This window comes from Tiliqua scincoides, chromosome 2 (genome assembly GCF_035046505.1).
Source record: "Tiliqua scincoides isolate rTilSci1 chromosome 2, rTilSci1.hap2, whole genome shotgun sequence".
In the NCBI taxonomy this organism is placed as follows: Eukaryota; Metazoa; Chordata; class Lepidosauria; order Squamata; family Scincidae; genus Tiliqua; species Tiliqua scincoides.
The window spans coordinates 267,667,444-267,693,397 of NC_089822.1; the positions used below are offsets into that span (position 1 = coordinate 267,667,444).

Sequence of the window (25,954 nt, forward strand, 5' to 3'; positions counted from 1 at the left end):
ACAGGTTTGTATGGATGCAAGTTGTCCAGGTACCCAGATCCAAATTGATCACGCAGCCCTCATGCTAGTTGACCTCTGCAGCCTTGCTCATTTGGGGACCAAGTGCCTGAGTCCTGCTTCCATCTGAACCTGCCTGGGGGTAACATCTGGTCAGAGGTTCTCTTCTATGCCCCATCACCATCCAGCCTGCATCCAACTGGGATGTGGTAGAGAGTTCCCTCTGTGGCCAGCCCAAAATGGGGGAACAGCCTCCTGAGGAGATGTTGCCTTGCTCCCTTCTTGGGAGACTCTTCATCATACTACCGTGGTGGGGTTGTGAATTCCTGTGGATATTTGCAATGTGCTGGTGTTGTGCCTACTTTGTGTTGCTTGCCTTGAGTGCTGACAGAAAAAGCTTGGAGAAAAATACACGTACAGGGAGAATGTTCATTATGCAGTCGATCAGTTCTGAGTTGGGAACCAAGAGTCTTGTGGCCCAGGACTATGGGCCAAAGCAGGGCCAGTAAGTAGGCAGGGGTAGAATTGCCCTCTTCCATGTAACCCTCCCCATGCAAGCCTCCCCAAGGCACCCTACTCTGTCCTGAAATAGACTCTGTCTTCTCCTGCAGGTGGCAGCTGGAAGTTCCTCCTCCACTGTCCAGAAGGCTCCATCTGACCTCAGACAGGAAGAGGACAGGGAGCTGAGTCTCTTACATAAGGATGGAGAAGAAATGGAGACCCTTCAGGGCTTGGGAAAGCCCAAGACGAGAAGAAGAAAACCCCACAGAAGAAAAGATGGAGAAATTGATTCCTTGTCTGGGAGGAGCCCTCCAGAAACAAGAAAAACAGACAGAAGAGAGGGGGAGTGAGCATCCTGGCAGCATCCCCACAGAGGCAAAGCTCAACGAAGCCTTGTTGCTTGTGGAGAGCTCCAATCAGACCAGCACTTCTGCATGTGTAACACCCGGCACAGGGGAAAAACCATACATATGTTTGGAGTGTGGAAAGAGCTTCAGCCGGAAACAGTCCCTTAATATACATAAAAAAATCCACCCAGGACTGAGACAACATCAATGTTCTGAGTGTGGAAAGAGATTCAGCCAGAAACAAGGCCTTCAAAGACATCAGAAGATTCACACAGGAGAAAAACCTTATGGGTGCTCTTACTGTGGCAAGAGTTTTAACCGAAAATCAAACCTTAATACACATCAAATAATCCACAAAGGAGTCAACCCTTATAAATGTTCTGTGTGTGGTAAGACCTTCAGGTACAAAGCCAACCTGGGAGCACATGAAACCATTCACACAGGAGTGACACCTTATCAAAACATTCACACAGGAGAGACACCTTATAAATGTTCTGTGTGTGGAAAGAGCTTCAGCCAGAAACAGACCCTTAATAGACATCAAAAAATCCACACAGGACAGAAACATCAATGTTCTGAGTGTGGAAAGAGATTCAGCCAGAAAGAAGGCCTTAAAAGACATCAAAAAACTCACACAGGAGAGAAATCCTATCAATGTTCTGAGTGTGGAAAGAGATTCAGCCGGAAAAAAGGCCTTAAAATACATCAGAAGATTCACACTGAAGAAAAACCTTATGGGTGCTCTCACTGTGGCAAGAGTTTTAACCAAAAATCAAACCTTACTGTACATCAAATAATCCACAAAGGAGTCAAACCTTATAAATGTTCTGTGTGTGAAAAGAGCTTCAGGTATAAAGTCAGCCTTAGAGCACATCAAAACATTCACACAGGAGAGGCACCTTATAAATGTTCTGTGTGTGGGAAGAGCTACAGGTACAAAGTCAGCCTGAGAAGACATCAAAACAGTCACACAGGAGAGAAACCCTATAAATGCTCTCACTGTGGCAAGAGCTTTAACCAGAAAGAAAACCTCGCTGTACACCAAAGAATCCACAAAGGAGTCAAACCTTATAAATGTTCTGTCTGCAGAAAGAGCTACAGGTACAAAGGCAGCCTTAGAAGACATCAAAACAGTCACACTGGAGAGAAACTTTATCAATGTTCTTTGTGTGGAGAGAACTTCAGGTACAAACAAACACTTAGAAGACATGAAAAAATTCACACAGGAGACAATCCTAATCAATGTTCTCTGTGTGATAAGAGCTTCAGGCACAGAACAACCCTTGCAATACATCAGAAGATTCACACAGGAGATAAACCTTATAAGTGTTCAGAGTGTGGAAATAGCTACAGGTACAAAAAAAACCTTAAATATCATCAAAACCTTCACAAAAGTGGGAAACTATATAAATGCTCCATGTGTGAAAGGACCTTCAGCTGCAGTGAAAACCTTAAGCGACATCAAAGAGCTCACAAGGAGCAGGACGAGAGTGTCCCATGCAGCAGCAAGAGCTTGGGTCAGGAATGGAGCCCTGAGTAATGCCATGTGACTCTCTGGGACATGGATACAGTTTCAACCACAGCACAGCAATTCCTTCCTCTATTTTAAAGTAGCCACACAGTGCTGAAAATCCTGTCTCAATACCCTGATCAGTTTAGGGTCCTGCACTTTGAACCTTGCAAGGTAGCTTCACAGGCTAAATGGCTGTGCTATATGGAACTAGCAGCCTAAAGATTTGTGGTGTCTGGGTAGTTTTTTTTTTTTTCAGTGAAATGTTTTAGTTGATTGTTTCACTGGTTTGTGTATTTTAACTGTATTTTCATTCTTTTTTGACAATGTGGAGAAAAAAAGGGATATTTTAGCTTTTTCCACTGTTCAACTACAGCCATTGAGGCTTCCTCACAGTAGTGAAGCTGTGCAAAGATGGGAGTTCTGCTTTTCTGCTAACTTGGCTCAATTGGATTTAAGGAAATCTGACAGAGGACTGTGGGTGAAGATTCAATTCAGCTGTTTGATGACATGGAAAGAAGAGTTTTTGCAGTCAGTGGAAGTGGAAACTGTTTTATTTAGTTTTCTAAAGATTAGTTTTTTTAAGTAGGTTTCAAGCTGGGTTGGACATTATTTAAAAACAAACTGGGATATAAACTTTTTACCTTAGAAATAATTGAAAGTAACTGGTTTTGAGGTACCCATTTTATCTGGTACTGGCTCGTCTTGATGTTGGAAAGTAAATGCTTGCTAATAAACGTATATTTTTTTTCTCTATGTATCCTTTTTATTCCGTTGCCAAAGGAATCAGTGCTGCTGAAACTTCACATAACCTGTAGTTTGTCCCTAGAGCAAGAAAAAGTTCATCCGTCCGTTAATAGCTTGCATAAAAAGTAGGATGATTCACTTGAAATGATGTTCATTCTTGGATGGTAAACATTTCTGCACTTAAAAGTACCTGCTCTTGAACTCTGATGGTTCAGATTTTCTGGTTAATTGGCCATAACATTTGATAGAAAACAGATATTCAAGTGCAGTTTGTTTCATTGCATTTTGCATTAAATTGCCTTTCCAATGATATATAACATGATGATGTTATTCATACATGCCAAGATTTTTCAAAATTGAGGTCACTAGTGTCATGCTCAGCAAGTTGCCCCCCTAAAGCTTGATGCCTGGTGCAACTGCTACCCCCTGCACCCCCTTACCTAAGCCACTGGTTCAGAGACACTACCCTTATTGGCTACTCTGAGACCTTGGGAGAGTTCCAGTTGTGCAGCATCTTGTAAATGTGGGGAGCAGTACCATAGCTGGGGCGGCAGGATCAATATTCCAGATGCTGCATCATGTGATGTCCGTGGCCTCTCCCACTTGCTGTTGGAGCCATTGAGAACGTAAGAAGAGCCCTGATGCATCAGGCCAGAGGCCCATCTAGTCCAGCTTCCTGTATGTCACAGCGGCCCACCAAATGCCCCAGGGAGCACACCAGATAACCTGTATCCTGGTGCCCTCCCTTGCATCTGACATAGCCCATTTCTAAGATCAGGAGGTTGCATATACACATCTTGGCTTGTAACCCATGATGTATTTTTCCTCCAGAAACTTGTCCAATCCCCTTTTAAAGGCATCCAGGCCAGATGCCATCACCACATCCTGTGGCAAGGAGTTCCACAGACCAACCACATGCTGAGTAAAGAAATTTTTTCTTTTGTCTGTCCTAACCCGCCCAACACTCAATATTAGTGGATGTCCCCTGGCTCTGGTGTAATGTGAGAGTGTAAAGAGCATCTCCCTATCCACTCTGTCCATCCCCTGCATAATTTTGTATCTCTCAGTCATGTCCCCCCTCAGGCGTCTCTTTTCTAGGCTGAAGAGGCCGAAACGCCGTAGCCTTTCCTCATAAGGAATGTGCCCCAGCCCAGGAATCATCTTAGTCGCTCTCTTTTGCACCTTTTCCTTTTCCACTATGTCAGGGCCTATGAGAGGAATTTTAGCAGGGGTTCAGAGTTTCTTCTGGGCCCCTTCCCAAAGGGGAAGAGAGGCAATGGGGGGCAGGCAGATAGGGGACAAAATAGGGCAGAGGGGAGGGTGTTGACAGCCACAATATTCTTTGGAGCTCAGGTCTACTAGGCTTCTTCATGCAGAGCCCAGGTCTACCTGAACATGCAGCACTGGCAGCTAGATAAAGTCATATGGAAAACCAAACACACTCTTAAGTCTCTCTAAAATTTTTGAAATACAGAAAATTGATTGCAGAAAATTAGCATCATCGTATTGAGGCTCACACTAGAATGGATCAATAGGAACTTCTGCAGCAGCTGTAACCCCACAGCTGGGTCTCTGAGCTTCTACACACTTCTTCATGGTTATGGGATTCACAAGACAAAGTGTAGCAGGCCACTTTCCTCCCAAATTTGACACTGTATTAAGGAGGGTCATGGATGCTTTCCTGGACCTGGTGTGTATAGTTTGCAGCAGCAATTAACACTGCATGCACAAAGATGTGCCCCAGCATTATGCGCTGGCAGTGAGTTCAGGTGAGATAGGAAAATGTCAGGTTCCAGGAACTTTCTGGGTCCCCCCTTTGGCTCCTGGGCCCCCCTTCTGACCCTGGGTTCGAATACAAGTTACTCCCTTTATCCCCCCCTCTCCTAGTCCCTGCACTATGTCCTTTTTGAGACGTTATTAACTTAATTTTATTTTAACTTAATTTTAACTGCTAGCCAGTTGTGGGTGGGGGGGGGGGTTATGGTTCTGGAGTAAATTCTTCTCTTTGATTGCAGTTACAGAAACCTGCTTCATTCCTGAAGGGCAGAACCCAGTAAGTTGGAAACAGACGGGAAGCTCCCAAGAGTGGATTCCCCAGGCCGCAAAACAGTTTAACACTTCATTTTATTTGGTTGTCCTCTTACTGAAGGGTGGTGTGAAATCAAGGAAGGGTGTGGTGGACATCACTTGGCCTACCAAAAAAGAATCAAAAGCTTTTGTCTGCCTCTTAATGGTTCTAAGAAGATTTAGCACTTGTAGCGGAAGAGAAGGAGCTGCATCGTGGATTAAAACGGAACCATTGTCCTTTTTGAGATGTGGTGACCAGGACACAATACTCCAGGTGTGGCCTTACCATTGATTTGTACAACGGCATTATAATACTAACCGTTTTGTTCTCAAAGCCTTTTCTAATGATCCCAAGCATAGAATTGGCCTTCTTCACTGACACCGCACACGGAGGTTGACACTTTCATCAAGCTGTCCACCACCACCCCAAGATCTGTCTCCTGATCTGCCACAGACAGCTCAGAACCCATCAGCCTATATGTGATGTTTTGATTTTTTGCCCCAATGTGCATGACTTTACACTTACTTACATTGAAGTGCATCTGCCATTTTGCTTCCCATTCTGCCAGTTTGGAGAGATCCTTCTGGAGCTCCTCACACATCTGAACTTCACCACTCAGAAAAGTTTGGTGTCGTCTGCAAACTTGCCACCTCGCTGCTCACCATTGTCTCCAGGTCATTTATAAAGAGGTTGAAGAGCACCAGTCCCAGGACAGATCCTTGGGGCACACCGCTTTTCTCCTCTCTCCATTGTGAAATTGCCCATTGACACCCACGCTCTGTTTCCTGGTCTTCAACCAGTTTTCAATCCATGAGAGGACCTGTCCTCTAATTCCCTGACTGTGGAGTTTTTTCAGTAGCTTTTGGTGAGGAACCCTGTCGAACGCCTTCTGAAAGTCCAGATATATAATGTCTACGGGTTCTCCCACATCCACATTCCTGTTGACCTTTTCAAAGAATTCTAAAAGGTTTGTGAGGCAAGACTTACCCTTACAGAAGCCAGGCTGATTCTCCCTCCTGCATGTCATTTTGATAACACCTGGAGCCTTAACTGAAGACCCTCCCTGTGCACCAGTGTTTATAGCAACCAGTGAATACAGGAAACCACTTTCCAAGGTCAGATTCCAGACCCACCAACCACACTGTCCTATGCCCTGATCCTACAGGCACTTCCTTCTGCAGAAAACCGGGGCAGCCTATGCAGCACATTCCACTTTCCAAGTCCAGATCACACAGGACCGGGCCAGCCGTGGAGCCCGATGAAATGGCTGCAGACTGGCCAGAGGCCTGCTCCCTGCACCAGCCCGCTGCCTCCCCAGCCACCAATATGCACTCTGAGCTGCTTCTTGATTGGAGGGAGAGAGGAGGAGGGAGACTGGAGAGCTGCAGAAACTCTGCTTTTTGTACAGTGCTGCAGTGAGGAGGCAGCGAGACTGGAGGAGAACAGAGAGGGGTTCCGCTGCTCCTCTGCCCCCTGCCACCTGCTTCGCCCTGCCCAGCCGCCTCTTCATACTGGCTGGGAGTGGAAGAACTTTCTGCGCCCAGGATGCCCTGCTTGGAAGAAGGAGACACCAGAGCAGCTGGGGGAGGGGGGGAAATGGGGCACCTCATCTTTGAAACAGGTTTGGCAGGCGAGGTGGCAGCAGTGGCAGGTGTGCCCCCCTTCATGCATGTGCACAAAAAAGAGGAGAGTTGGGGGGACCACCTCACCCTGATCTGGCCTGAGCTCACATAACCCTGATATATGTCTGAATCCTAATGGCAGCACCAGGTGTCCCAGCAGTGACTCTCACCAGCCCATGCCAGGGCCTTTGCCTGGTTTCTCATCAAGTGCAAGTGGTGGAATATCCTCAGCATGTTCTGAAGGGGAGGCTGGACGTGGTGCTCACCTCCCACATCCGATCCAGATATAACATCCGGCTGTCTGATTGGCAGGATGCTGGTCCTCTTGCTTGCGTCCTGGTAAGAGAAATCCCTGCTGAGTTAGGACACGCCTTTGAGCTCCACAAACACCATCAACACCTCCACCTCTTGCTTGGCTCTCTACCAGCCATGGTTCATAATTATCTCAATTTATGAGAGCTGTTGGGTTCCTTGACTTGGGGCTGTTGGGCTCCTCCATGCAGGCCAGGTGTCTTCTTCAGGTGAACTACAATTCCCAGGAGGCCTTGCAAATCCCAAATGACAAACAGCTGGCTTCTGCTACTCTATTAAGAGGAGGAAGGCTTTGAGCTGATCAAAGGCACTGGTTTAGCTCTGCCCTCTGCTCCATCAGGGTGTGGCTGGATCCTGGTCCTAGTTTGGTGGGGTTTGGGTGAGTGAAAGGGAACACTTTGAACCTCTAAAGAGAAGACTGGTAGTGAGCAGTAATTCCACTTTGCTTGCTAGCCAGTTGTGGGTGGGTGGGTGGGTGGGAGGGTTATGGTTCTGGAGTAAATTCTTCTCTTTGATTGCAGTTACAGAAACCTGCTTCATTCCTGAAGGGCAGAACCCAGTAAGTTGGAAACAGACGGGAAGCTCCCAAGAGTGGATTCCCCAGGCCGCAAAACAGTTTAACACTTCATTTTATTTGGTTGTCCTCTTACTGAAGGGTGGTATGAAATCAAGGAAGGGTGTGGTGGACATCACTTGGCCTACCAAAAAAGAATCAAAAGCTTTTGTCTGCCTCTTAATGGTTCTAAGAAGATTTAGCACTTGTAGGGAAAGAGAAGGAGCCCCATCATGGATTAAAACAGAACCTCCAGCTACACAGGGAGTAACCTCTGAATGCCAGTGCTGGAGGGCTCTCGCTGGAGGGCGAGAGAGAGCTGCACCCATTTGCTGCTTTTAGTGCCTGCAAGGGCTTGGGTGGCCACTGTGCAAAGCAGGGTGGATGGAGACTGGGTGAGCACAGCTCTGACTCAGCAGGGCTCATGAGTTTGAGCTCCCCCATGCATAACTGTTGATCTTCAGCAGGACTGTGGCATTGTGTCCCTTCAATCCATGCCTTGGAACTATGAGGGAACTATAAGGAAGTGGCAGCCTGCTTCTAAAACCTGGAGGTTGCACATACTCATCATGGCTTGTTTCCAGTGATGGACTTTCCCCCTAAAATCATTCCAATTCCCTTTGAAAGGTATCTGAGCCTTTCATAGCTACAGCCTGTGGTAAGGATTTCCATGGATTAATTACAGTCTGGGGCACCTGGAAGGCTGCTGAAACAACCTTCCCTTGGCTTGTCCCCAGTATGGATTCAGGTGATGCCCCTGTTCACTTCCTGGTACTAATTCCCTTGCCATTATTTATCAGAAAAGAGCTCAGAATGGAAATCTTGACCACCCTTTGCTTTTTTCTAGAGCATTGTTTCACAGACTGTGGGTCAAGACCCACTAGGTGGGTTGTGAGCCAATTGCAGGTGGGTCCCCCTTCATTTCAATATTTTATTTTTAATATGTTACACTTGATGCTACCACGGTATGCATTTGAGTAAATGTTACAGACCTTTACTTTGAACAAGCTACTTCACATAGTCTTTTAACAATGATAGCAGTGGCATAGCTAGCGGGGGTGGGGAGGTCTACCCCAAGTACCAGCCTTGGGGGGGGTGATGCCACAAATGACCCAACAGCACTCACATGGTGGAGGTTAGGAATAACCCCATCATGCCATAGACCAGTGGATGTGGAATTTTCAGCAGAATGCAATGGAAAAACCTGAACAAAATACCTCCCTGCAGGCCTGCCCCTGGGAACGCCCTCACTCCCCCCCCCAGGAAAGTTTCCCTCCCACCTTCCGCAGAGCCTTGTGTCAGCTGAGCTTGGCCAATGCAAAGCACCCATTGAACACAGCATGGAGGCGAGTAGTAGGAAGTACATAACTTATGTCAAACTATTTTGACAGCTGAAAGTCCTGCCCCTTTTTAGCAGAAATCCCGCCCCCTAAGGGGTTCAAGTGACCCCTCAAACAACTCTCCTCAAGACCGTCAACCACTAGGGAGGGGTTTTGTAGCACCCCGACATTTGGTTTGGTGGGAAAAGGAGCCCCCCAAAAAGTGTTGGAAAGGGGTTCATGTGACCCCTCAAACAACTTTCCCATTACCATCGACCACTAGAGAGGGGTTTTGTAGCACCCTGACATTTGGTTTGGTGGGAAAAGGAGCCCCCCAATAAAGTGTGGGAAAGGGGTTCATGTGACCCCTCAAACAACTTTCCCCGTTCCCCTCGACCACTAGGGAAGGGTTTTGTAGCACCCTGACATTTGGTTTGGTGGGAAAAGGAGCCCCCCAAAAAGTGTTGGAAAGGGGTTCATGTGACCCCTCAAACAACTTTCCCTTTACCATCGACCACTAGAGAGGGGTTTTGTAGCACCCCGACATTTGGTTTGATGGGAAAAGGAGCCCCCCAATAAAGTGTGGGAAAGGGGTTCATGTGACCCCTCAAACAACTTTCCCCGTTCCCCTCGACCACTAGGGAAGGGTTTTGTAGCACCCCGACATTTGGTTTGGTGGGAAAAGGAGCCCCCCAATAAAGTGTTGGAAAGGGGTTCATGTGACCGCTCAAACAACTCTCCCCATTACCGCCGACCACTAGAGAGGGGTTTTGTAGCACCCCGACATTTGGTTTGGTGGGAAAAGGAGCCCCCCAAAAAGTGTTGGAAAGGGGTTCATGTGACCCCTCAAACAACTTTCCCCGTTCCCCTCGACCACTAGAGAGGGGTTTTGTAGCACCCCGACGTTTGGTTTGGCGGGAAAAGGAGCCCCCCAATGAAGTGTGGGAAAGGGGTTCATGTGACCCCTCAAACAACTTTACCCGTTCCCCTCGACCACTAGAGAGGGGTTTTGTAGCACCCCGACATTTGGTTTGGTGGGAAAAGGAGCCCCCCAATAAAGTGTAGGAAAGGGGTTCATGTGACCCCTCAAACAACTTTCCCCGTTCCCCTCGACCACTAGAGAGGGGTTTTGTAGCACCCCGACGTTTGGTTTGGCGGGAAAAGGAGCCCCCCAATGAAGTGTGGGAAAGGGGTTCATGTGACCCCTCAAACAGCTCGTCCCATCACTGTTGACCAATAGGAATGGAATTTTTAGTTCTCGGACCACCGCAGGGACCAATAGGGAATGGGAACAGGCCTGGGCATGTCCTCTGTATTTTAAGGCCCTGGCTTTCGGGGGGAGGGAGAAAGCCGATCAGCCTGATGCAGCCATGGCCTCCCCTCTGAAAAGCTCACCCGCTTCGACTTCTGGGACCGAGACTCCCCAGTTGGAGTGCGAATCCCCTGCTAGGGAATTGACCAAGATGGAGAGCCCCGAAGAAGAGAAGGAGAAGGTGCTGCCTTCTGAGGGGGGGGGAGACCCCGGTCAGACCCGCAGATTCTCAAAACTACGTTCGCAAGCTGTTCAAGATGGAGAGCTGCGATGAGCCGGAGACCCCAGACAGACCCACTGATTCTCAAAGCCTACCACAGGCACCTATGAAGAAGAAGCAAAAATGTAGGCATTATGAGGAGGAGGAGGAGGATGACGTGTTACCGTTTCCATCTTTGAACCTGGTTTACCAATTTGCAATGGAAGAACCACCTGTACCTAGAGAACCTGAAGGAGAGGTAAATTATTGTGCTTGAGTGCATACGTGAGTGTGTTGCCTGAAATGTAAAAATAAAAAAAATACTTATTTGTGTTTTTTTTTTCTGTAGGCTATTCCAAAGAAGGACGCTTTCAAAACGTTACGAAACCTATGTCTGAAAGTAAACCACAGAATGTGGAACACCTTCTAAATGTCATCAATTGCCATGACCCAACTGAAATCTAACCATAAAGGTGTTCTCATGATTACATCATCTTATTCACTGACAGGTGAAGACAGCTCTGAAGTTCAAAGCAGCATTAAGTATAACTGGAAAATGGGTGTATAATATTCTGTTAAAATACTAAATGGCAAGGTGTTGTAAAGTAATAGCAGCAGCTAATAAATAATGCGTCCCCATCCAACATATTAAACTGTCTTATACTCAGTCAGACCATTAGTCCATTATTGTCCACTGTGGCTTGCTTTGGCTTTCTAGGGTTTCAGTCCTCAGGGTTCTCAGTCCTGACTGGTATGGACAGGGATGAACCTTGTACTGTACTGCTGAGCTGTGGCCCCTCCTCCCATCATCACAACACTTCAGATTTATCCAGGCAAATGAAATAATTGCAATGTATGTTGATCAGGTTTACCTGAATATTTTATTATTACTTGTAAGGGGCAGATATTGTGGTAGGCTCAACCTTATAAATATTATTTTAGTATGCATGATGTTTTCTTCAGCTTTGAAACTAATGGAAATTGTGGCAGTAGTTACAGGTTAGAATTTGACCCCCAGGTGGGAAAAAATAATGTTCTAAAGCAAGGGTGGCCAACCTGCAGCACAAATGCTACTAGTGGCACACTGACTCTTTCTGATTGGCATGCATGAAGTTGCCATATATTTTTGAAAAACTTTTAAATGATAACAAAGAATTATTACAAAAAATGGCAAAGAAAGAAAACTGCAGTTTACAGTTTGCTTGCTTTCTTTGCTACTTCTTACACAACAAACCTTCAAGTTTCTAATGCTGCAGTGTGCACACTAAGGGTGGCCACACCTACTGTGCTTGACTTGCTTTGACTGAAAAACAGGCAGTAAGGTAAGAAAAGAATTTTGAATAGGAGAGAAAGTCCATAGGGCAAATGCTAGAGAGCTGCATTTCACTAACAGGCATGTCACTTGCTTACCCAAGAAGTCTTGGGGTGGGCTGTGGAAGGCAGCAGGGGACAAGCGGGACAGCGCAGAGATGACCAATGAGATCAGCAAAGGCCAGATGGCCCAGCTGTGTGGAGATACTATCTTTGAGAAAATCAGTCACAAAGAGGTCCTGGCTAAGTTATCATCTTTGATAACAAGAAAGTGAGCAAGCAGAGGGGGGCTGGGCTGTGCAGAAGGGGAGTGAATACATGTTATATAGACTTTGGAATGGGTTCCACAAGGCCAGACTAAAGGTCCATGCAAGCTATCTTTCTGGCCTCATCAGCAGTCAGCCAGGTGTCTTTGGAAAGCCACAAATAAGCAACAGCATTCTCATGTTTTTTGCTCCGTACCATCTGGTACTTGGAGACATACTGCTCTTGAACTTGGAGGCTCTATTTAGCTAGCTTGATAATCACTAAAAAAAAAAAAAAAAGACGTTAAAGTGGAGTGACATGTTCAAGATTTTCTACATAAAAAGTGGCACATCTTGTGCTGCGGGTTGGCCACCCTGTACTTAAGATTACAGTGTGGGTTCTTTGTTTCCTCACAAAATGTTAATTTCCACCTACTGATTAAATCTCTGCCTACTAGTTTACTTGTATCTAGAGTTCCTCTTTTTAAATTTCTGTTGCTGCTTTTATATTATGAAATAGCTGTTTTATATTTGAATCTACTCTTATATTTTTAATTTTAAGTGTTTAATTGTTAAATATTTTTATTCAGATGTTTTATCTTCTACATGTTTTACTTTGATGTTGAGTACGAGAACAGTGGTATATAAATCTTTTAAATAAATATCTGTCATTGTATTTTTAATTATTTGTATCTTTTTTTGGAAAGCAATCCCAAACTGACTTGAACTAAGTATTTGCTGAAGTTCACCTGTGGCTCACTATTCTCTTTGTATCTCTCCATATCTAATGAGAGCATAAATATGAAACAAAGCAATAACTTCCCCTCGCCTGAACTTGTCTCCCATGCCATGACACACATGTTGATTACATGTGATTTGACTGTGCCTTCTGACAAATTAATAGCAGGGCTTCATATTACAAAATGTGACACAGATTTGGATGCAACACAGAAGCCCATAAATAGAACGCACAATGCTAAAACATGGTTATATGCTTGATTAGATGCAAACCTTGGACTCAGAGGCTCCCTCTTCCCTTCTGCTTGGCTAGCAGGGAGGTTTAAAGCTTCTGATTTGATATAGAAACATGATCAGACATGATTATTTATTCATCTACATGATTAAATATTTGTGGTTATCTTCTAGTTTATGTTCATATCAATATTTGTATAAACAAATACTGATGTATATAAAGCTGACACTAGAATGGCTGGGAACTTGTTTTGTTCCTCTAATACAGTGATTTTCATCCTTTTTCATCTCATGGCATTAAAATTGTCAAGCCACACCCATCAGATTTTTGACCATTTAGAAGGTACACCATGTTACCAGAGGGGGGCTCACATCCCCCATTGGCCCTACTAATAAATGACCTTCCCACAAATTTCTGTGGCACACCTGTGGACCACTCGCAGCACACCAATGTGCCATGGCACAGTGGTTGAAAATGGCTGCTCTAATATTAATATACTAAAAGTAATATATTTACTATATAATAATAAATAATATTGTGGAAATATTTGTTCCAGTATATTATTTGTTGACATTTAATTCATAAAATAGGCAACGGAGTCCATGTACCTTTATTTGTTTGATTTCATACCGGATCATTTTGTGAGTGTCAAGTGGATCATCACTTGCTGGAACCACCTTTTCACTTGAAATTTTTTTGCTCTAATCACTGTAAGAAAATGAAAATGAAATGTTAATGGCAACAAAACGGATGTTTTCTTATTCCCTTGCTTTTTATTTAGTGTTATACAATACTAGGATTATAAAGTACAGCTACTGTGCTAACATATTCAGTACTATTTATGTTTTTCCCCCAAAGCAAATAACAGAATCTTCAACACCAGAGTTTGAATGGATTGCTTATCTGAATTTCTTCACGTTTCTGGAAATGCAGTCTTCTCTCAGCCAGACACAGGTCAAAAACTGGGGTTAATCCAGAATGATTGCATTCCAATAACTTGGAAATTTTCAAACTTTTTGACATGGGAACAGAATCTGTATCTGGATTTTTGCATGTGCAAAAACCAGACACAGGTCAAAAACTGGGGTTAATCCAGGACTATTGCAGAATTTGGGGTCTGTTTTTCACGTGTCTTCTTTTAAGATTTATGGTGTGAAAATAAAAACATACTAACTTACCAACATTTTTGTTTATTGTATGGGCCTGGGAAGAAAAAACTAATTGGAATGTCCAGAAGTGAGGGGTACAGAGATTTTTCCTATAAAAGGGGACACCTTATTGTGTGTGTCAGAACATCTCCCCAAAAAAGAAGGCTGCAGTTCATTTGGTAAGCATATTGTTCTCTCTCCTTTGCCTATGGAATTTGTATGTGTTTTGTGTGCCTGTGTGAATCTGATAGATTTGAATATTGCTTCTCTCTATCAGAATCTGTATGTCAGACTGCTTTTATTCAAGGTTTGTATTTTTCACTCTGCAAGTGCTCTGGGGCATTCTTGGTCTGAGAAAATCTTACACCTGTATCGCTGGCTGCATAATTTTGTATGATTGTACTATGCCAACTAGCATGTCTGTGTGAAACTTGCCTCTCTCTCTCTCTCTCTCTCTCTCTCTCTGTGTGTGTGTGTGTGTGTGCGTGTGTGTGTGTGTGTCAGAGGCTCAGATCAAATGCCCTTGATCAAGAGTCAACTGTTGCCAAAGAAAGTAATCATTCCTCCCTTTGTTATCAGTTTGCATCTTAATATAATAGGATAATATAATAATGTAGGCCACCCACACAAGAGAATTCTCAGCTTCAAGGAATATTTGCCCACAAACAAAAAACTCAGTGGGTGAATGGGACAGTATGATTCCACTGACCACTTTTCCAACCCTGTTTGAAGGTATACAGTGTGAGCAATAGTATCTTACTTTGAACGAATCAGGGATTGGGCTCTCCAACCACTTACACAGGTACAGAGTCCATCTCTGCAGGGCACCAACCCTGGATCTCACAGGTCTGGGAAGTGGCACTGTAATTAACACAGCGGCCAGTCAGTATCCCTGTAGAAGGAAACAACAGCCTGTCATGCCAACATTACAGTAAAAACCAAAGTTCAGTGTAATATGAAGCTACCTCTTTTCTCAAATCCTTTCAATGAATTTTGTGTCTCAAATACGGACACTATTTGCAATTCTTCAGTTCATGTTAATATGCCTAATATAGCCCTTAGCACTGAACACATTTGCTCACCCACAAATTAGACCACGCTTAAGACCAAATCATCAGAGATCTGATCCACATAGCTTTCTGAGAAGTGTGTTGCCATCATCGGGTTGATTGGATGTTGAGTTGTTTTTTGTCAACTCATTTGAAGTTACCTACTAGCTGCTATCATCTGCAGCGTTACTAAAAATCTTTGTGGCATCCCCCTAACAACCCTTCCAGGTAGGTCAATATTTTTCCCACTTTACAGATCCAGTCCAGACAATAAGCAGGCAGAGATATGCTTGAGTGTACTGGCCACTTGTAAAGTGTAAAGGCCCACAGGCCCACATTGAATAAGAGAGGCCTCTGCTGACAGCCCCACCCCACCCACACACACACATACACACAGCCATTGTCCTAGCTGGATAATAAGCAAGCAAATAACAGAATCTTCAACACCAGAGTTTGAATGGATTGCTTATCTGAATTTCTTCACGTTTCTGGAAATGCAGTCTTCTCTCAGCCAGACACAGGTCAAAAACTGGGGTTAATCCAGAATGATTGCATTCCAATAACTTGGAAATTTTCAAACTTTTTGACATGGGAACAGAATCTGTATCTGGATTTTTGCATGTGCAAAAACCAGACACAGGTCAAAAACTGGGGTTAATCCAGGACTATTGCAGAATTTGGGGTCTGTTTTTCACGTGTCTTCTTTTAAGATTTATGGTGTGAAAATAAAAACATACTAACTTACCAACATTTTTGTTTATTGTATGGGCCTGGGAAGAAAAAACTAATTGGAATGTCCAGAAGTGAGGGGTACAGAGATTTTTCCTATAAAAGGGGACACCTTATTGTGTGTGTCAGAACATCTCCCCAAAAAAGAAGGCTGCAGTTCATTTGGTAAGCATATTGTTCTCTCTCCTTTGCCTATGGAATTTGTATGTGTTTTGTGTGCCTGTGTGAATCTGATAGATTTGAATATTGCTTCTCTCTATCAGAATCTGTATGTCAGACTGCTTTTATTCAAGGTTTGTATTTTTCACTCTGCAAGTGCTCTGGGGCATTCTTGGTCTGAGAAAATCTTACACCTGTATCGCTGGCTGCATAATTTTGTATGATTGTACTATGCCAACTAGCATGTCTGTGTGAAACTTGCCTCTCTCTCTCTCTCTCTCTCTCTCTCTCTGTGTGTGTGTGTGTGTGTGCGTGTGTGTGTGTGTGTCAGAGGCTCAGATCAAATGCCCTTGATCAAGAGTCAACTGTTGCCAAAGAAAGTAATCATTCCTCCCTTTGTTATCAGTTTGCATCTTAATATAATAGGATAATATAATAATGTAGGCCACCCACACAAGAGAATTCTCAGCTTCAAGGAATATTTGCCCACAAACAAAAAACTCAGTGGGTGAATGGGACAGTATGATTCCACTGACCACTTTTCCAACCCTGTTTGAAGGTATACAGTGTGAGCAATAGTATCTTACTTTGAACGAATCAGGGATTGGGCTCTCCAACCACTTACACAGGTACAGAGTCCATCTCTGCAGGGCACCAACCCTGGATCTCACAGGTCTGGGAAGTGGCACTGTAATTAACACAGCGGCCAGTCAGTATCCCTGTAGAAGGAAACAACAGCCTGTCATGCCAACATTACAGTAAAAACCAAAGTTCAGTGTAATATGAAGCTACCTCTTTTCTCAAATCCTTTCAATGAATTTTGTGTCTCAAATACGGACACTATTTGCAATTCTTCAGTTCATGTTAATATGCCTAATATAGCCATTAGCACTGAACACATTTGCTCACCCACAAATTAGACCACGCTTAAGACCAAATCATCAGAGATCTGATCCACATAGCTTTCTGAGAAGTGTGTTGCCATCATCGGGTTGATTGGATGTTGAGTTGTTTTTTGTCAACTCATTTGAAGTTACCTACTAGCTGCTATCATCTGCAGCGTTACTAAAAATCTTTGTGGCATCCCCCTAACAACCCTTCCAGGTAGGTCAATATTTTTCCCACTTTACAGATCCAGTCCAGACAATAAGCAGGCAGAGATATGCTTGAGTGTACTGGCCACTTGTAAAGTGTAAAGGCCCACAGGCCCACATTGAATAAGAGAGGCCTCTGCTGACAGCCCCACCCCACCCACACACACACATACACACAGCCATTGTCCTAGCTGGATAATGACCAAAATTCAAGTCATACAGGTGAAAAGGAACATTCCAAAAAAAAAAACACAAAAAAAACTGTGCAGCCTGACCATCTCCCCCTCATGAATAAAGGCAGCATTTTTTTTTTATTTCTAACAGATTCACACAGGAACACAGAACACACGAAAAAGCATATTTCCTGAATAAGCCAGCATATGGAAGTTTTACTCAGACCATGAATGCTCCAGAGCGCATGCAAAGTGAACAAAACAGACCCTGAATTAAAGACAGCCTATTAGGCCTCTGACACACACACACACACACACACACACAGAGAGATAGAGAGAGGCAAGTTTCACAGAATCACACACAGACATGCTGGCTAGCATATTATTATTATTATTAACAGTATTTATATACCGCTTTTCAACTAAAAGTTCACAAAGCGGTTTACAGAGAAAAATCAAATAACTAAATGGCTCCCTGTCCCAAGGGCTCACAATCTAAAAAAATGCAAATGAATACCAGCAGACAGCCACTAGAACAGACAGTGCTGGGGTGAGGTGGGCCAGTTACTCTCCCCCAGCTAAAAAAAGGAGCACCCACTTGAAAAAGTGCCTCTTACCCAATTAGCAGGGGTACAATCATACAATCATACAAAATTGTGCAGCCTGCGATATAGGTGTAAGATTTTCTCAGACCAAGAATGCCCCAGAGCACATGCAGAGTGAAAAATACAAACCTTGAATAAAAGCAGTCTGACATACAGATTCTGTTAGAGAGAAGCAAAATTTAATTCTAACAGATTCACACAGGCCCTTGCAGTGTTGGAAAATGCTCAAAACATTCCACCCCCTCCCTCCCAAAAATCAGAGATTTCAAACAATTTGCACTGGCCACTTGTAAAGTGTAAAGGCACACAGGCCCACATTGAATAAGAGAGGTCTCTGCTGACAGCCCCACCCCACCCACCCACACACATACACACAGCCATTGTCCTAGCTGGATAATGACCAAAATTCAAATCATACAGGTGAAAAGGAACATTCCAAAAAAAACTGTGCAGCCTGACCATCTCCCCCTCATGAATAAAGGCAGCATTTTTTTATTTCTAACAGATTCACACAGGAACACAGAACACATGAAAAAGCATATTTCCTGAATAAGCCAGCATATGGAAGTTTTACTCAGACCATGAATGCTCCAGAGCGCATGCAGAGTGAACAAAACAGACCCTGAATTAAAGACAGCCTATTAGGCCTCTGACACACACACACACACGCACACACACACACACACACAGAGAGAGAGAGAGAGAGAGAGAGAGAGAGGCAAGTTTCACACAGACATGCTAGTTGGCATAGTACAATCATACAAAATTATGCAGCCAGCGATACAGGTGTAAGATTTTCTCAGACCAAGAATGCCCCAGAGCACTTGCAGAGTGAAAAATACAAACCTTGAATAAAAGCAGTCTGACATACAGATTCTGATAGAGAGAAGCAATATTCAAATCTATCAGATTCACACAGGCACACAAAACACATACAAATTCCATAGGCAAAGGAGAGAGAACAATATGCTTACCAAATGAACTGCAGCCTTCTTTTTGGGGGAGATGTTCTGACACACACAATAAGGTGTCCCCTTTTATAGGAAAAATCTCTGTACCCCTCACTTCTGGACATTCCAATTAGTTTTTTCTTCCCAGGCCCATACAATAAACAAAAATGTTGGTAAGTTAGTATGTTTTTATTTTCACACCATAAATCTTAAAAGAAGACACGTGAAAAACAGACCCCAAATTCTGCAATAGTCCTGGATTAACCCCAGTTTTTGACCTGTGTCTGGTTTTTGCACATGCAAAAATCCAGATACAGATTCTGTTCCCATGTCAAAAAGTTTGAAAATTTCCAAGTTATTGGAATGCAATCATTCTGGATTAACCCCAGTTTTTGACCTGTGTCTGGCTGAGAGAAGACTGCATTTCCAGAAACGTGAAGAAATTCAGATAAGCAATCCATTCAAACTCTGGTGTTGAAGATTCTGTTATTTGCTTTGGGGGAAAAACATAAATAGTACTGAATATGTTAGCACAGTAGCTGTACTTTATAATCCTAGTATTGTATAACACTAAATAAAAAGCAAGGGAATAAGAAAACATCCGTTTTGTTGCCATTAACATTTCATTTTCATTTTCTTACAGTGATTAGAGCAAAAAAATTTCAAGTGAAAAGGTGGTTCCAGCAAGTGATGATCCACTTGACACTCACAAAATGATCCGGTATGAAATCAAACAAATAAAGGTACATGGACTCCGTTGCCTATTTTATGAATTAAATGTCAACAAATAATATACTGGAACAAATATTTCCACAATATTATTTATTATTATATAGTAAATATATTACTTTTAGTATATTAATATTAGAGCAGCCATTTTCAACCACTGTGCCATGGCACATTGGTGTGCTGCGAGTGGTCCACAGGTGTGCCACAGAAATTTGTGGGAAGGTCATTTATTAGTAGGGCCAATGGGGGATGTGAGCCCCCCTCTGGTAACATGGTGTACCTTCTAAATGGTCAAAAATCTGATGGGTGTGGCTTGACAATTTTAATGCCATGAGATGAAAAAGGATGAAAATCACTGTATTAGAGGAACAAAACAAGTTCCCAGCCATTCTAGTGTCAGCTTTATATACATCAGTATTTGTTTATACAAATATTGATATGAACATAAACTAGAAGATAACCACAAATATTTAATCATGTAGATGAATAAATAATCATGTCTGATCATGTTTCTATATCAAATCAGAAGCTTTAAACCTCCCTGCTAGCCAAGCAGAAGGGAAGAGGGAGCCTCTGAGTCCAAGGTTTGCATCTAATCAAGCATATAACCATGTTTTAGCATTGTGCGTTCTATTTATGGGCTTCTGTGTTGCATCCAAATCTGTGTCACATTTTGTAATATGAAGCCCTGCTATTAATTTGTCAGAAGGCACAGTCAAATCACATGTAATCAACATGTGTGTCATGGCATGGGAGACAAGTTCAGGCGAGGGGAAGTTATTGCTTTGTTTCATATTTATGCTCTCATTAGATATGGAGAGATACAAAGAGAATAGTGAGCCACAGGTGAACTTCAGCAAATACTTAGTTCAAGTCAGTTTGGGATTGCTTTCCAAAAAAAGATACAAATAATTAAAAATACAATGACAGATATTTATTTAAAAGATTTATATACCACTGTTCTCGTACTCAACATCAAAGTAAAACATGTAGAAGATAAAACATCTGAATAAAAATATTTAACAATTAAACACTTAAAATTAAAAATATAAGAGTAGATTCAAATATAAAACAGCTATTTCATAATATAAAAGCAGCAACAGAAATTTAAAAAGAGGAACTCTAGATACAAGTAAACTAGTAGGCAGAGATTTAATCAGTAGGTGGAAATTAACATTTTGTGAGGAAACAAAGAACCCACACTGTAATCTTAAGTACAGGGTGGCCAACCCGCAGCACAAGATGTGCCACTTTTTATGTAGAAAATCTTGAACATGTCACTCCACTTTAACGTCTTTTTTTTTTTTTTTTTAGTGATTATCAAGCTAGCTAAATAGAGCCTCCAAGTTCAAGAGCAGTATGTCTCCAAGTACCAGATGGTACGGAGCAAAAAACATGAGAATGCTGTTGCTTATTTGTGGCTTTCCAAAGACACCTGGCTGACTGCTGATGAGGCCAGAAAGATAGCTTGCATGGACCTTTAGTCTGGCCTTGTGGAACCCATTCCAAAGTCTATATAACATGTATTCACTCCCCTTCTGCACAGCCCAGCCCCCCTCTGCTTGCTCACTTTCTTGTTATCAAAGATGATAACTTAGCCAGGACCTCTTTGTGACTGATTTTCTCAAAGATAGTATCTCCACACAGCTGGGCCATCTGGCCTTTGCTGATCTCATTGGTCATCTCTGCGCTGTCCCGCTTGTCCCCTGCTGCCTTCCACAGCCCACCCCAAGACTTCTTGGGTAAGCAAGTGACATGCCTGTTAGTGAAATGCAGCTCTCTAGCATTTGCCCTATGGACTTTCTCTCCTATTCAAAATTCTTTTCTTACCTTACTGCCTGTTTTTCAGTCAAAGCAAGTCAAGCACAGTAGGTGTGGCCACCCTTAGTGTGCACACTGCAGCATTAGAAACTTGAAGGTTTGTTGTGTAAGAAGTAGCAAAGAAAGCAAGCAAACTGTAAACTGCAGTTTTCTTTCTTTGCCATTTTTTGTAATAATTCTTTGTTATCATTTAAAAGTTTTTCAAAAATATATGGCAACTTCATGCATGCAAATCAGAAAGAGTCAGTGTGCCACTAGTAGCATTTGTGCTGCAGGTTGGCCACCCTTGCTTTAGAACATTATTTTTTCCCACCTGGGGGTCAAATTCTAACCTGTAACTACTGCCACAATTTCCATTAGTTTCAAAGCTGAAGAAAACATCATGCATACTAAAATAATATTTATAAGGTTGAGCCTACCACAATATCTGCCCCTTACAAGTAATAATAAAATATTCAGGTAAACCTGATCAACATACATTGCAATTATTTCATTTGCCTGGATAAATCTGAAGTGTTGTGATGATGGGAGGAGGGGCCACAGCTCAGCAGTACAGTACAAGGTTCATCCCTGTCCATACCAGTCAGGACTGAGAACCCTGAGGACTGAAACCCTAGAAAGCCAAAGCAAGCCACAGTGGACAATAATGGACTAATGGTCTGACTGAGTATAAGACAGTTTAATATGTTGGATGGGGACGCATTATTTATTAGCTGCTGCTATTACTTTACAACACCTTGCCATTTAGTATTTTAACAGAATATTATACACCCATTTTCCAGTTATACTTAATGCTGCTTTGAACTTCAGAGCTGTCTTCACCTGTCAGTGAATAAGATGATGTAATCATGAGAACACCTTTATGGTTAGATTTCAGTTGGGTCATGGCAATTGATGACATTTAGAAGGTGTTCCACATTCTGTGGTTTACTTTCAGACATAGGTTTCGTAACGTTTTGAAAGCGTCCTTCTTTGGAATAGCCTACAGAAAAAAAAAACACAAATAAGTATTTTTTTTATTTTTACATTTCAGGCAACACACTCACGTATGCACTCAAGCACAATAATTTACCTCTCCTTCAGGTTCTCTAGGTACAGGTGGTTCTTCCATTGCAAATTGGTAAACCAGGTTCAAAGATGGAAACGGTAACACGTCATCCTCCTCCTCCTCCTCATAATGCCTACATTTTTGCTTCTTCTTCATAGGTGCCTGTGGTAGGCTTTGAGAATCAGTGGGTCTGTCTGGGGTCTCCGGCTCATCGCAGCTCTCCATCTTGAACAGCTTGCGAACGTAGTTTTGAGAATCTGCGGGTCTGACCGGGGTCTCCCCCCCCCTCAGAAGGCAGCACCTTCTCCTTCTCTTCTTCGGGGCTCTCCATCTTGGTCAATTCCCTAGCAGGGGATTCGCACTCCAACTGGGGAGTCTCGGTCCCAGAAGTCGAAGCGGGTGAGCTTTTCAGAGGGGAGGCCATGGCTGCATCAGGCTGATCGGCTTTCTCCCTCCCCCCGAAAGCCAGGGCCTTAAAATACAGAGGACATGCCCAGGCCTGTTCCCATTCCCTATTGGTCCCTGCGGTGGTCCGAGAACTAAAAATTCCATTCCTATTGGTCAACAGTGATGGGACGAGCTGTTTGAGGGGGTCACATGAACCCCTTTCCAACACTTTATTGGGGGGCTCCTTTTCCCACCAAACCAAATGTCGGGGTGCTACAAAACCCTTCCCTAGTGGTCGAGGGGAACGGTGAAAGTTGTTTGAGGGGTCACATGAACCCCTTTCCCACACTTTATTGGGGGGCTCCTTTTCCCGCCAAACCAAACGTCGGGGTGCTACAAAACCCCTCTCTAGTGGTCGAGGGGAACGGGGAAAGTTGTTTGAGGGGTCACATGAACCCCTTTCCAACACTTTTTGGGGGGCTCCTTTTCCCACCAAACCAAATGTCGGGGTGCTACAAAACCCCTCTCTAGTGGTCGGCGGTAATGGGGAGAGTTGTTTGAGGGGTCACATGAACCCCTTTCCAACACTTTATTGGGGGGCTCCTTTTCCCACCAAACCAAATGTCGGGGTGCTACAAAACCCTTCCCTAGTGGTCGAGGGGAACGGGGAAAGTTGTTTGAGGGGTCACATGAACCCCTTTCCAACACTTTATTGGGGGGCTCCTTTTCCCACCAAACCAAATGTCGGGGTGCTACAAAACCCCTCTCTAGTGGTCGATGGTAATGGGAAAGTTGTTTGAGGGGTCACATGAACCCCTTTCCAACACTTTTTGGGGGGCTCCTTTTCCCACCAAACCAAATGTCGGGGTGCTACAAAACCCTTCCCTAGTGGTCGAGGGGAACGGGGAAAGTTGTTTGAGGGGTCACATGAACCCCTTTCCCACACTTTATTGGGGGGCTCCTTTTCCCACCAAACCAAATGTCGGGGTGCTACAAAACCCCTCTCTAGTGGTCGATGGTAATGGGAAAGTTGTTTGAGGGGTCACATGAACCCCTTTCCAACACTTTTTGGGGGGCTCCTTTTCCCACCAAACCAAATGTCGGGGTGCTACAAAACCCCTCCCTAGTGGTCGACGGTCTTGAGGGGAGTTGTTTGAGGGGTCACTTGAACCCCTTAGGGGGCGGGATTTCTGGTAAAAAGGGGCAGGACTTTCAGCTGTCAAAATAGTTTGACATAAGGTATGTACTTCCTACTACTGAGGCGGCATTCAGTCTCCACGGGCCAGCGCATGTCCCTGTGCTGGCCCAACCAAACCCTGAGGAGGCGCAAACGTGATATACAGCATGTTTGCAACCCTCTTGGGCCAGCACAAGGGACTTGAAATGTGTGGCCGTTGTTGTTCTTGACAAGGTGTCACTTGAAGTTGCCTCCTTCCTCCCTCTGTCTTCAGGCGGCCTCAGTCCCCTGGTTCATTTTCTGGCTGAATTCAGTGGGTGTTCAGCCCCGGCCCATCCTGAGGCCACCTCATGTGGCCATCAGCAGCAGATGATGAAGGTTCCAAGGGGGAGACAACTGGGGGTGCTTTTCACCCCACATTCTCCACCAGCACCAATGTGCCACCACCTCACTGATCTGCTTCCCACTCACTCAAGCGAGAAGCAGGTAATTCCGCTGCTTACCGTGAACTTTCTACAGTGGTGTGCTGTGTGGGACTTCTGGTTTCATTGACAGGTTTTCATTTACAGCAGCTGCGTGTCCCTGTCAATGAAACCAGAGGTCCCACATGTCCATGTTTCCTGCCAGTGCATGAGGATCATGATGAGGGTTTTGGTTGGGATTTGATAGACCTGAGATGGCATGGGGTGGTGATCTGAGCCAAATGTTGACCATCGGGCAGGTTTGTATGGATGCAAGTTGTCCAGGTACCCAGTTCCAAATTGGTCACGCAGCCCTCCTGCTAGTTGACCTCTGCAGCCTTGCTCATTTGGGGACCAAGTGCCTGAATCCTGCTTCCATCTGAACCTGCCTGGGGGTAACATCTGGTCAGAGGTTCTCTTACATAAGAACATAAGAACAGCCCCACTGGATCAGGCCATAGGCCCATCTAGTCCAGCTTCCTGTATCTCACAGCGGCCCACCAAATGCCCCAGGGAGCACACCAGATAACAAGAGACCTCATCCTGGTGCTCTCCCCTACATCTGGCATTCTGACTTAACCCATTCATAAAATCAGGAGGTTGCGCATACACATCATGGCTTGTACCCCATAATGGATTTTTGCTCCAGAAACTCGTCCAATCCCCTTTTAAAGGCGTCTAGGCTAGACGCCAGCACCACATCCTGTGGCAAGGAGTTCCACAGACCGACCACGTGCTGAGTAAAGAAATATTTTCTTTTGTCTGTCCTAACCCGCCCAACACTCAATTTGAGTGGATGTCCCCTGGTTCTGGTATTATGTGAGAGTGTAAAGAGCATCTCCCTATCCACTCTGTCCATCCCCTGCATAATTTTGTATGTCTCAATCATGTCCCCCCTCAAGCGTCTCTTTTCTAGGCTGAAGAGGCCCAAACGCCGTAGCCTTTCCTCATAAGGAAGGTGCCCCAGCCCCGTAATCATCTTAGTCGCTCTCTTTTGCACCTTTTCCATTTCCACTATGCCTTTTTTGAGATGCGGCGACCAGAACTGGACACAATACTCCAGGTGTGGCCTTACCATAGATTTGTACAACGGCATTATAATACTAACCGTTTTGTTCTCAATACCCTTCCTAATGATCCCAAGCATAGAATTGGCCTTCTTCACTGCCACCGCACATTGGGTCGACACTTTCATCGACCTGTCCACCACCACCCCAAGATCTCTCTCCTGATCTGTCACAGACAGCTCAGAACCCATCAGCCTATATCTAAAGTTTTGATTTTTTGCCCCAATGTGCATGACTTTACACTTACTGACATTGAAGCGCATCTGCCATTTTGCTGCCCATTCTGCCAGTCTGGAGAGATCCTTCTGGAGCTCCTCACAATCACTTCTGGTCTTTACCAC

At 44.1% G+C, this 25,954-nt stretch overlaps 1 protein-coding gene across 1 annotated transcript in view; it reads left to right on the plus strand.

Moving 5' to 3' along the window:
• The first annotated feature begins 699 nt into the window (after positions 1 to 699).
• LOC136639166 (zinc finger protein 585A-like) overlaps positions 700 to 25,954 on the plus strand; it is a 37,753-nt gene continuing 12,498 nt past the window's right edge. Inside the window, exon 1 of the mRNA XM_066613174.1 lies at positions 700 to 1,926. Coding sequence (XP_066469271.1) covers positions 700 to 1,926 — 1,227 coding nt within the window. The remainder of the gene's footprint in view (positions 1,927 to 25,954) is intronic.